The sequence below is a fragment of the Megascapheus bottae genome, chromosome X (assembly GCF_031878675.1).
Source record: "Megascapheus bottae isolate mThoBot1 chromosome X, mThoBot2.hap1, whole genome shotgun sequence".
Classification (NCBI taxonomy): Eukaryota; Metazoa; Chordata; class Mammalia; order Rodentia; family Geomyidae; genus Megascapheus; species Megascapheus bottae.
In genome coordinates, this window is record NC_143547.1 from 7,440,591 (window position 1) to 7,454,044 (window position 13,454).

General features: G+C 39.5%; 1 protein-coding gene across 6 annotated transcripts in view; it reads right to left on the bottom strand.

Moving 5' to 3' along the window:
* Sh3kbp1 (SH3 domain containing kinase binding protein 1) overlaps positions 1 to 13,454 on the bottom strand; it is a 320,820-nt gene that overhangs the window by 141,916 nt on the left and 165,450 nt on the right. For 4 of the 6 annotated variants that reach the window (XM_090326686.1, XM_090326683.1, XM_090326685.1 and 1 more), the window contains 2 exons: positions 6,796 to 6,925; positions 5,981 to 6,037 (listed from right to left, as the gene is read on the bottom strand). In XM_090326686.1, the coding sequence (XP_090182812.1) occupies positions 5,981 to 6,037; positions 6,796 to 6,925 (187 nt within the window). The remainder of the gene's footprint in view (positions 1 to 5,980; positions 6,038 to 6,795; positions 6,926 to 13,454) is intronic. The other 2 variants (XM_090326688.1, XM_090326687.1) reach the window with 1 other exon arrangement.

Consider the following 13,454-nt stretch of genomic DNA (forward strand, 5'->3'; position numbering starts at 1 on the left):
TTGATGACATCGATGACAAAAGCAGCAAGTTAGCAGTGAGTAGTTTTTCTCTGCGCAACTCTTATTGCTGATGATTAACATTATTCCTAAGAAGTATCTGTGAATCAGACCCTATGAGACTAAATGACAGCAATCTCGTCAGTGACGGGAAAAAATGTAAGTGTAAGGGCGGGGGGGGGGGATCAGTATTTTGATCATTACTAATTCCTCTCAGTATAACAGAACCTCCATTTGTTTGTCCCCAAGAAAATCAGAGAATCAATGAGACTCTGAATTGTAGCTGCAAGGTAATGTGAAGTGTCACCTTGGTTAGCCTGGGTGAAGCATTCTGACTTGAAGGGGAACAGGTAACCACAAAAATCATGAATAGGAGTGCAGCTAACCTTACTGGGGGAAATACTTTACTGTCACTATTAAATATTAGGCAACAAACACTGAAAGATGGGGACACCTGACTTCACCTAAAACTCCTTTCATAATTTACTAATTGTTCTTCATTGCCAATGAAACATTGAGGAAACATAAAACAAAGAGCAGATCTTAACAAATAAAGATCTAGTGATGCCAAAGGAGAGAATTTCCCAGCCGAGGTTTTGTTTTCAAAGGCTCAGGATAACTGAGCAATTTGGTTTTGATAGCTGATCAGACTGTATGGTTTAATGATTTGGTAAAACAATATAATGGGAATGGTTTGCCAGTTATATGTCCTTAAAAAGTTTTCTCTATCTTGGTCTTAGTTAGACATGTCACTAAAGTATCAGAATCTAAACTTTCAAAATAAGGAAGTAGAAAAATGAGAAGTTCAATTCAATCTAAAAAACCCAAGGTTATAGAAAGAAAATGCAAATTTCCTTCTTCCAAAGATTGTAAGAAATAATGAAAAATGTTCCTAAGTCTATGCAATCAGAAACAGAAATAGCCTTAATATTATACTTATTATTTAAAATTAAGTACTACCAAAATATGTTGAAAATGAAAGACACATTTGTTTGTGTGTACGCATGTTCCTATGAGTGTGTGTGTGTGTGTGTGTGTGTGTAGTTGGTGATGGTACTAGAGCTAAACTCAGGGGTCCTGCCCTTTTTGCTACCACTCTATAATCCCTGGGTAATTAGGTCTGAGTGACAATTACCAATGGCTGTTAACACTCAAAAGAAAGACAGCCAGGCAATATGAGCCTTCAGATGTACCACCTATCATCTCCTAGGAAAGATTACAATTGATAAATATATGTATTTTAAATTATAACTTTATTATTATTTTTTGTTTATGTGGTACTGAAGAATTGAACTCAGGGCCTTATGCATGCTAGTCAAGTGTTCTGCCACTAAGCTACATACCAGGCCCAATAAATAAATATATTTAGTAAATATATAAAATATTAATCTCCTCAAATCCCAAGATCTAATTATCAGTTTACAGGAGTACAGACTAAATAGCACAACAGAGATGAAATTATCATGAATCAGGCTAGGAGGAATAAATGAGCAAAGGAGTACAGGGGCTTCAGCAAAAAAAAAAGTACACACAATAAATTATAAAGAACTCTACAGATTTAAAGGTACTCAAGAAATATAAACCAATCACAATATGTGTACCTTATTTGGATTCAGATTCCCACTAAAAAATTGTCTCCCCCAAAACAAGACTGTTAGAGAAAAGTGAACACTGACCATCTGCTAATTATTTTAAGAAACTGCAGTAACTCTGTTCTGAAAATGGCATTTTAAGAACTCTTTTTACTGATACATCTTGAAATATTTACAAATAAATTATATAATACCTGGAATTTGCTTTAAGATAATACAGGAGAGGATTTATGAAAGGCTGTATATTAACAAACTGCCCATAGGTTGACAACTGCTAAAGATGGGTAATGGACACACACACATATGGGTTCATTATAGTATTATTTTTATATAGGTTAGAAATTATCTGGATAATGAAAAGTTATAACAAAAATCCTCTTGAGACACTACTTTTAAGGTTTATGAAGTTCTATGCATTATAAAGAGGTTTGCAAATATGAATATGCAGAAAAAATATTTCTGCAACTATATAGTGCTGAATTTTCTTATCTGAGATAAAATGTTTAAGTCAAAACCTCAACCAATACTCAATCTTTTGTTACAAAGTACCTGGGTTAGAACTCATGCTTACTAGCCAGGCAATTTACCATGGAGACACACTCCCTCTTTTTTTGCACTAGTCATTTTTGAGATTGGGTCATACTTCCTGCCCAGCACATCTGGACTGCAATTAAACTATGTTTGGCTTCCTGCTGAGATAAAAGGTGGATAAAACCATGCCCACCTTCTTCTGATGAGCTGAATTCTCACTGATTTTTCTGCCCTGGCAGAACTAGAAACATGATCCTCCAGATCTCAGCCTCCCCTTCAGCTAGGATGCCAGGCACACACCACTGCACCCAGCTAAGAAATCAGAATGTGGGCTGGGAGTTTCGCCTAGTGGTAGAGTGCTTGCCTAGCATGCATGAAGACCCAGGTCCGATTCCTCGGTACCGCATACATAGGGAAAAAAGCCAGAAGTGGTGCTGAGGCTCAAGTGGGTAGAGCTTTAGCCTTGAGAAAGTCCAAGGACAGTGCTCAGACCCTGAGCTCAAGCCCAGGACTGGCAAAAAAAAAAAAAAAAAAAAAAAGAAATCAGAATGGGTCTCAGATATATGCCCAATCTGGCCTCGAACCTCAATCTTCCCAATCTTAGCCTCTCCATTTGCTAGGATTATGGATACATACTACCAGCACCAGCTACTATAATTCCTCTAATAGACTAAATTGTGCTGAACTAAGATTTACAAAGGGTTAGGGGGTTTCCTGACAAACTGCCATATGTAAAAATACATCAGAGTAAGAAAAACAAGCTCCAGTCATTTTTACCTGTTATTGAGAGCTAAAAGTACCTTTGAGGCCTAGCTACTCAGGAGGCTGAGATCTGAGGGTCAGGGTTCAAAGCCAATCCGGGAACAAAAGGACCCGAGACTCTTCTCTTCAATTAACCTCTAGAAAATGGGAAGTGGGGCTTGGGTCAAGGGTAAGATGGTAGCCTTGAGCTGAAAAGCTCAGGAACAATGCCCAGGCCCAGTGGTAGGGTGGTAGCCTTGAGCTGAAGAGCTCAAGAATAGCGCCCAGGATGAGATCAAGCCCCATGACCCCCCCACACACACACACACCACCTCTTTGAGTAATATTCATCAAGCAGTTATTAAACACTCAGCACACTATACACAGTCACAGCCCTTGACTTTTTTAGAAGAGCCAATCATTAGTACACACGTTCAGGAACTTCCTCATGTGCTTCCCTGAAGAAGAAATATTAAATACACAAATGCCAATTGATCATATGCAAGTACACAGGTAAGGAAGTTGTGTTTGTGTGTGTCCCTGTTTTAAACAAAAAGATGTTTTCGTTGCATGCACTGCTCTCTTAATACTCAAATACAGATCTGTATCTGTCTTTAGACGAAACAGTCACCCTAACACCTGGTAGCAATTAAAAGAATATTGATATGATGCTGCTTTGACCTCTAAAATTTACAAATATGGTACACACATCAGATTTTAACTTATCCCCAGAGTCATGTAATAATTAAACAATCTGGGGAAAAACTAACTGGAGTTTACAAAGAATAATAATGTAGGCTGGGCAAACAGCCTACTTATTGAAGTACATTTAAGCTCATAGAAAAAAAAATGTAGATCCCTTTTGCACATTAGGAATATTTTGTGTCAGCTAATTTCAGGCAAAAGTAAATACGCATTTACTATGATTTAAAGACTATCACTGTGGGAAACATGGTGAGGTGTACTTGTGCCCATCCTATAGTTTTATGCTGATTTTTACAACTTCCTGTGAATCTATAATTATTTCAAAACAACAACAAAAAAAAGATTTTTCAAAATGTAAAGTACATCAAAAGTCCTAACACTCTTTGCCTGGTATAGCGAATAAAAAAAATGTCCTCTAGAATCAAAGGTCCTGCTTATGCAAATCCTACCAGTTTCTATAATGTCCATAGTTTATCTAATTAGATTTGTTGTCACATATTCTTATGCTGAAACGAGCTCATATGTAAATCCTGTCAGAACAATTGAGAAAGGCCATTTTTCTCTTTCAAGGGATTGCTTCAATTTGGGATAAACTACAAAGACATTATTCTCATATTTATTCTTCTATGAAGCATTTTGAGACTACACTACTCCCTATCAACGTAGTACTAGTCTCTGCCTTTATCAACCAATCTTCCTCAGATGTCAGATCCTAAATTTCTAGGAGTCTATGTGTTCCCTTTCTGTCATAGTGAGCTTACCGATGACAAGGGATTTAAACTTTATCTCAGGATCTACAGTGTCTTAGAAAGCATGTTAGTTACAAATCGAAGCATAGGAGATAGTGACTGAAGAATAGGAGGAAAGAAGGAAAGAGAAAAAAATAGGGCAGATAAGTGAATATAGGCAGGTGGATGGACAGATGGGCCTTCTTTTCCTTAACTATACAAAAGCCATTTTTATCAGAACCATCCACTTTTGTTAGGAGACCATATCTCTTCAAGAACTTCACCATCTCCTCAATAATGGACAGATTCCATAAACCAAATATGGCTGTTGAAACCATTGGGCTCTTCTGATCGGGAACCACCAGGCTAATAATAATTGAGGCAGATGCCTGGCAGAATCATTCTACTCAGCTTCCCCATCTTCTTGCACCACCAGCATCATATGCTTTGAGTTGAGAGCTGTCTGTTATTGACCCAAAATTGGTAGGGGACAACTTATTTCAACAGTTCTCAAACTACAGAAGGGATTCATTCTTCTCCGACTCTGCAGCTCTGAGAGCACATAGCTAAGATGCAAGGTCACCAAGAGATCACGAGTCTCTACCAAAAGTTCCCATATTTCCTATTCTGCATCAAGAGACTACTAACAAAGTAATTTCCAAACCCAGACATGATGCTTCAGTGGCCAACACATCAATCAGTGAGAAAAACACCTTCCGAACAGCTGACCACTAATCAGTTGTGTTGGTAGTGTCCAATTACACTACGTGCCAACTGTCTATCTTGATTAAAAATATGAACTACCATTTATTGAGAACTCGCTATGAGTAAGGCAATTTACAGACATTGCTGCTTTTGGAACTCATAAGAGATTTCCACATGGATATTAAATTATAATGACAATCCAAAAAGATCGCATTGAATCTGCAATGTCCTTGAGGTACGGTACTGTGGTGACAGTACCTGATTACTAGATATGCTACTAGTCAAGGGTAGAAAACCCCAGGGCAGCTAGAGTGCTAATATGGATTAGAGCAAGAGGTGCAATAGAAGCTCATACTATTATACTCATTCACTGGGAAAAGCCTACAGCTCAAACCAAAGAAGGAAACAGGAACTCTAAGATACTTCCTTTGCTCCCAAAACAGCTCCGGGTCCTTCCCATCATAAACTCTAGGATGGAATAGAATTCAGGGAATGAGGACTCCAAGCCTTGGCAGTAGAGGGCCGCTGCAAAAGTCACTGAATGAACTAGCACTAGTGAGTCCTTCTACACATGTCAAGACTGTAGGATGCAGAACTGCTGAGACAACCAAGCAAAGGAAGTCATCATAGCACTTCCCTGGAAATGGCTTCACTTTTCAGACTGGGCCTTTATGCATACGGGCTACTCATGAAATATAAAAAAGACACCAAGCCAACATAAGAACATCACACAAGTCAGGTCGTTCCAAGTGGAAAATAACGACATTGAACAATTATTTTGGCAACTGAGCTCTACTGTCCTCCTGTGTCAGGAAGGAATGTCAGCAAGCAGATGCTGCACTACTACATCACAGCAGAGCAGCCGACAACAGTCACGTTGATGACCGTGGCTTGACGTGGCACAAGATAAAACAGAGACATCCACATGGAAAGTTGGGTTAGCGACTGGGAGAAAAAACAAAAAAGCTTCCCGGTCCTGACCTTTTGCTCCATGAGCTGGAAAGGGCAGCAGAGAAGCTGGAGGGAGGCTTTCAGGCCCTGGAGAAAGAAAGATCTGAAGTTCGATCTCACCATTGCAGAAAGCAACACATGCTTACTACCCAAAGTGCCTGGATTCTCAGTCGCCCTGTCATATGTTCACGGGAATTGGCACGCACTTATGGTGCACAGAGCACTTCTTGCCACCAATGAATTCTTTTGTTGTTACTTTTTCTCCAAGGTCCTTATGGGACAGGGAGAAATACTACTTCATTGGGTTCATTTTAAAGATAAAGTACAAACTTAACAGGAAACAAGATTCTACAAGTCTATGAAGGCACAGCCACATGAGCCACTCATGAAGCAGTCCATCCGTGGCATACCAGACGCTAGCAGTAACCTAGCCACAAATGTATAGACTGTGTGGCTGCAGTTCCCAGCTTGATAAATCTTCTAAACTGCAATGGGTCACACTGTAGCACAAGCCAGAAAACACAGTCTTGCAGCATAGGGCATAATACAGAAAGGAAGCTGGGGGCTGGGAGCATGGCATGAATAGCCAGGTTCGATTCCTCAGTATCACATACACAGAAAAAGCAGGAAGTGGTGCTGTGGCTCAAACGGTAGAGCTCTAGCCTTAAGAAAGCCCAGTGCTCAGGCCCTGAATTCAAGGCTCGGGACTGACAAAAAAAAAAGAAGGAGGAGGAGGAGGAGGAAGAAGAGGAGGAGGAAAAGAAAGAAAAGAAAAAAAAAGAAAGAAAGCTGGGGCACAGTCCACTGGTTCCCCCTTTCCTGTTTAGTATGATGGACTTTCTTACTTGACTTGGAAAGCTGCTCATCCTGGAAAATGCCGAGCTCATCCGACTCCCCTGACAGCTCCTTGATGAAGTTGGAAGGAAACATTCCAGTCTTCCCATTGAGAACACCTTCCCACCATCCTTCTTCTACCTGCATTGAAGCAAAGAGAAGAGTCAGACATTCTCCTATCTGTATGAGATGGAATGGAGCCTACAAATGGACAGAGGGAGGGACTCAAAGCTGAAAAGTTACCAGGGAAGCAGAAAGGAGCCACACAGTCTTGAGATTTCAGACTAAGGAAAGGGAGTACATCCCAAAGACAAATGGGCAAAAATGAACATTATTTTCCTCCACGTCTAGCTGTGTAATAAAGATAACTAACACATGTCACATGTGTTATATGTGTTATGTTTCTACACTAGTGGGACTACATGAAACAAATCTTTATTTTTTCCTGAAGAAAGTACCAATCTTCCAAAACAGAAAGGTGTAGCTTGAAACGCGATGTAAACAGATGAGAAAATACCATGACTTGGCACAAATCAAACTTGTTACACAAAGCTGAACTCGGTGAGTCCCAAGATGCTAAAGAAAGGCTTTGAGAAAGAGAAATCAAAATTAAGATAGGCCTTGATGAAAGGAGAAACAATAGCTATGACTGGAGAATAGGGGTAGGAGACATTATAGAAGCCTCTGGAATGGAGACAATCAGAACTGTATGTTTAGAGCATTTATTAGGGAACTCATGGGATGAACTTGCAGAGGAGTGATCTTATTTGCCCGACCACAAATCTTAAGGGAAAGAATGTAGACAGCAGGTCTATATGTGTAATTGTTCCAATGACACTGACATTTCCATGTGTCTATGACAACTCAACCGATATGTATATGTATATGTAAATGTATATATATTATTGTCTCAAGGAGTTTTTGGTAGGATTAAGATGGTTAGGAAGGTCTGCTATGGGTCTGAATATCAAAAGTTACAGAATTCGTAGAATGGGGTCCTTTGTGCTGGTCCTGAATAACCATAAAAATGACCTTTTTCCTCCTCAGAATCACAAGGCAGGAGAAGAAAACCAAGGGCAGGAACCACAAATGAGCCATCTGGGGTCTAATCCTTGGCTGTGCAGGGTAGCTGCAGCAATTCCATGTCATTCAGTTTGATGGTGTCTGAAATGTTCTTGTTCCCTGTAATAAGCAGTCTAGCCCCAGATCCTGGAGGGAAGTGTGCATCTGATGTGTAAGATCAGTGACTGCCTGCTGGGAAAACAGGGGTATCTTCACCTAGCCACACCCCCACCTGCCTGTTACACTGTCAAAGAACAGTCTGAGAGGCCTATGGGAAAGCAGCAGAGATCTATCATTAGCTACACAACAAATGGAAGGGCAGACAACAAAACCCTCCCTCATTGCCTGAGGGGAACACTTGCCATCAAAGGCACCACAGGCCTAAGGCATATTTCTTTGTGCGGTGAGCCCTTCATGGATGGAGGAGGGCCTGGACCCAAGACCACTGAGTGCTGTTCTGTGCTATTTCTTCTTACAGCCTGCTGTTTTGGTCTCAAGATTGAGCCTGGAGGTGGGAGAAAAATGATTCTTCCTGACACACCATCTCATTTTAGAAATATTCTAGTTCAGCTTCTGACATAAAGCCTCAACTAATGATATTTCTTCATTCAAGGAATAAGGCACAGTGCCAAATACTGAATGGACAAAGTGATAAACAAACATGGAAATGACTGGGAGAAATCCTTCATGGTGTGTGTGTGTGTGTGTGTGTGAGTGTGTGTGTGTGTATACATATGCTCATGTGGTGTTAGGGATCAAATCCAGGGCCTTGTACAAGTTAAGCACGTTTACTTACCCAGCTTTACCACTGTTCTGAACTAGTTCTTCTAAACCTAGGCCTGTATTAATGTCCCAGTGCCATCAATCCACTAATGTTTAATGGGCATCTATGTTGTATTGCCCCAGGACCTCAGAACAATTCCCTGATGACAAAAATGGATGAAAAGATCCCATCCTGGAAGAAACTTCTGTAGCAAAAATGCAATAGGCAGAGCTTGTACACTTGCTTACAAATGAGGCTGATTTATGGTGATGTTCCTGCATATAAAGAGGGAAATAAATGTGTCCTCTCGTAATAATGTACTAGATTCTGGAGGCCACATAGGACTTACAACTTCTGCCCCCAGGAAAGCAATAACAAAGCGACAGGTACCCTCCTTCTCGCACAATGACCCAACCCTACACATAGTCTTGTTTTCAATCTTGGCTCTGGGCTGAGGACAAACCCTACATGTGTCTCTCAGTGACCAATATGGCCATCTCTATAGTCCATGGCTGTGTCCCAAGGCAAACCCTGCCTATGGCCAGAACTGGGAGCAGGGTAGCTTCCACATGGTGATGTTAGAGAGAGGCCAAGTAAAACATCTTACACAGTTTATTTCCCAGGTTACATACAGTCCAGCATTTTCCATGCCTTTAGAATCAATAGTATCTATGTGGGTTCAGGGCCCAAGAAAGTGTTTCTTATAATCTTAGCCCTGGTGGAAATTGGGGAAACAACTGGGTAAATTTCAGAACCCACCCCACCTAATCATGCAAACATCAGCTACATTTGCTAGGCAGGAAGTAGGATGGTTGGGGGGAAAAAAGAGAGAGAGAGAACAAAGCTCTTTCCCATGAGTATCTACCAATTCTGAACAGCTCCTATTTATCATTCTTGAATTTTTAATCTGTCAGCTATACTAAAAATAGAACAGTAGGTTTACCAAGTCTAACATCTACCTGTGGGTATAAGCAGCTAGGGGAAAAATTCCACTTAAGGGTTGCAATAGCTTTTTTCACTCAATGACTACTTTGTTCCCCCAAATCCAGTCAGTTGCAAACTGAAAGGGTGGGTTTGGAAGACTCAAGGGAAAGTGAGAGGTACACAGGCCAATAAAGTTAGTGCCACGTTTTTAAGAGTAGTTCTCTTTGCCTGAAAAAAAGAAGACATTCCAAACTCTAAGGAAAGAGCTACATCTTACCAGTCTTAAACTCTTCTTCAAAATGTTTCCAGAAATAATTAAATGAGAATTCGAATGCTAGTCATCTCTTCTATCTTTAAGAGGTAAGTGAAAGTATTTTGAAAAAATGTTAAAACACTTAAAAAATATTAAGATCATTTAAAAATTCTTTTTAAAATCGAGATAGAATTTACATCAATGCATAGATCTTAAGAGTACAGTCAGTTTGCTATTGTAACCCACACGTGAGTCAAAAGAGCATTTCCATCACTGTGGAAATTTTTCAGTTATTCCACCTTTAGGCAATGACTGAATCACCTTGGTTCTGCCATTTCTGGACCATCACAGAATTGTCCAAAGGCCTAGTATAACTCCCTTATTGTCTGTCTGTCTGTCTGTCTTTCTTTCTTTCTTTTTTTGCCTATCTTGGGCCTTGAACTCAGGGCCTAAGTACCGTCCTTGGGTTTTCTCAAGGCTAGAGCTCTACCACTTGAGCCAAAGGTCTACCACTTCTGGCTTTTTTCTATGTATGTAGTACCGAGAAATTGAACTCTGGTCTTCGTGCATGTTAGGCAAGCACTCTATCACTAGGCCAAACTCCTCGCCCCAATTCTATTATCGTTAAAAATTACAAAGTGTTTTGTCAGAAAAGATCTTTCTATCAGTGAAATTAATATAAAATGGTTTTTTTGATAAAAAAATGTTTATAAGGGACCACTTCCTGAAGGTATAAACATCTACACTATTTTCCATTTTGGTTGCTTTAAATAAGTCTCCCTGTTGACTTTAGGATATGGAAAGCTGGTTGTGTCAAATATAAACAAGCATTATCTAAGTCCTAAATGTCTAGGCCAATATTTCCTCCCATTTCCTGTGGAGTTCACCTCTTCCTGGCTGGGCCTGAACATTCCTTACACACTGGGGTGGAGGGAGTTCATTTTTATTACTTCCCCTTTTTTCTGGGAACAATCATATTTCATATGCGAAGAGGGCTTCAAAAGAGAAATCTATAGAGCAGCGGGAAGGGAAATGATTTAAGAATACATATAAATTCTATTTAAGGTTTAAACAATTCTACCCAACAAGGCAGAACAACATCTATGACCTTCACCCCAGTAGAAAGGTTTGTCAAGCCAAGCATTACACATCTAAAACCCAGCAATCAGGAGGCTGAGACAAAGAGAATCTCAAACTAGAATCTAACCTGGACTACATAGCTATAAAGCCAAGGTCTGGCCTAAAAATAAAGCAAGAGAAAAAGCAAGAGAGAGGAAGGAAGAGTGTAGGGAGAGGAGAAAGGGAGGGTTCGTTTGTGGTAGGGCTTCTGGAAACATCACTCAGCAGTGTTGCTATCTTTCAACAGAGCCATGAGCTATTTGCAGGTCCCCAAATTACTAAATGACTCTGCTAAGGCTTTGTCATCATTTCCAATTTGAAAATATAAACAGAGAGGAAATCAAAACAGCAAAATGGTCTTTCTGATTAATCAAAGCCTTAAACTTTGTTGTGTGAAAAATCACCTGTGGGGACGTGTTCACCTCAGAAAATCCCCCATTCTGAAGGAGCCTTTGAGTGGAGTATCCTTGTGGGAAGCACTAGGCTTTGTGTTAACTCCATTTTGCTGAATCCTAAAGCACCTGCTTCACACACTCCACACTTTCCCAAATGTTCACAAACTGCCCCTACTTAGGAAGCAAGGTTATATTCCACACTAGCCCAGCACCTGGCATGATATAGCTTGCACCTTCAGACGAATTAATGCAAACACTGCTCACCTCTCCCATGTCATGTCACTATTTTACCTACTCCAGGAGACATCTTCTTCCCCTCAGTGAGAATGCCCACCCTTCAATTCCTTGCTCATTTGTTAATCCTGTTATTTTGAGACTCGGTTCACATTATGGGATTTTACTTGTCTTCCTAGTTATCCATGTCTCACCCTTCCTGACTAGACCAAGTCTATCTCAATGCTCTTTAATAAAAGCTCTGAATATTCATAAACAGTTTCAGAATGTAAGAACTGGAATAGTTGACCAATTCCACAGCTATACAAATATCATAAATACATTTCAACTTGCAAATAGGCTATCTGTGTATGGTTGCAGTTTATTTTGTTGTTGATGATTCAAATCTAATCACTTTCTCTCCTAAATGTAGTTTCACCCACTGTAATATGAATGTTTCACTATTTCTATACAATGGGAAATCAGAAGTGTACAGGCATTAGTTATTTAGGGAAAAAAAGTTTAAAGAAATTTGAGCTCTTTGGATGACCAAATTCCAATATGGGATTATACATGGTTCTCTTTTTTGAAAAGGGATAAAAGCTCTCCTCGAGCAAGGCAGAACCTTAATGGGAAAGAACAAAGGCCTGTATGGATAACCTACTAACCAATCAGCTTTTGAATGAACTTAACTTTCTCAAGAGTAAAAATGAAAGGAAGATGAACTACAGAGGTTATATATCTATGGGAAAGTTCTGAAGCATTCAAGGGTGTATGTAAGACTAATAATTCAGCAAGGCAATTCTCCTTCTATGGGCATAAGAAAGAGGATGCAGACATATTTTGAACACGCAAGCTATCATCTTTGCAAACCACAAAGATAGGTTCGGCTTCAGCTAAGAGATTACAACTCTCTGGTATACCATACTTTAATCAGTTTGATCATGCATATATGCACACGGCACTGAATGTGCTTTCATACATGTTTGTATTTTAGGTATAACTCCAGCAGATGCATATTTGTGGATATAAACCCTGAAGCATCTTTGTACAACTATTTAAAGATGATTTTTTAATGATTAAAAAAAGAAAAAATAACAATGGGAACCACAGAGGGCAGACTATGTATGCACAAAGGAAGAAATTCAAACCAGAAACTTTATTTGGAGAAAAGGCTTTGCCCTGTATCATGATGTTGTGTTGATAAATGACAAATTACTGTATATTGCAATATGTTAAGTTAAAATTAGATATTAAGATAAAGGTATGGCACTTTTTAGGCTTCTCTACTTGATTCATTTGTTTTGTTTTTAAGCTAGCAATAGATTCAAAATCCTTCTAAAAGTTGTCTGAGGCTAAAAACTGCACATACAGGCTGGTAGTTAGGCCTAGTGGTTAAAGTGCTTGCCTAGCATGCACAAAGACCCGCATTCAATTCCTTGGTACCACATACACAGAAAAAGCCAAAAGTGGTGCTGTGGCTCAAGTGGTAGAGCTCTAGCCTTGAAAAAGCCCAAGGACAGTGATCAGGCCTTGAGTTAAGCCCCTGGGACTGGCAAAAACTGAAACAATAACAAACACACAAACACACACACACACACACATTTTTATATACACATCTTTGCAATACTATAGAGATCTACTGATGAATCAACAAAAACATATACACATGTATATAAACATGTTTCATTTTTACATATAGAACATATTTCATCCTTATTGATTAATACATGGATCTGATTATATTGAAAACTACTATTCTGCTCTTACCTTGATATGTCCCTATGATATAAAGGCTTTTGCTTCTTTGAGGCTTCTGGTTATTTTACTTTTAGTTCTTCAACAGAATTTAAAAAGAGCTTCCTATTAGCTCAAATACAATACTCATCCTAGAGAAAGGACAGTCTTTTATAAGGCAACAATGACCCAATGCCTGCAATA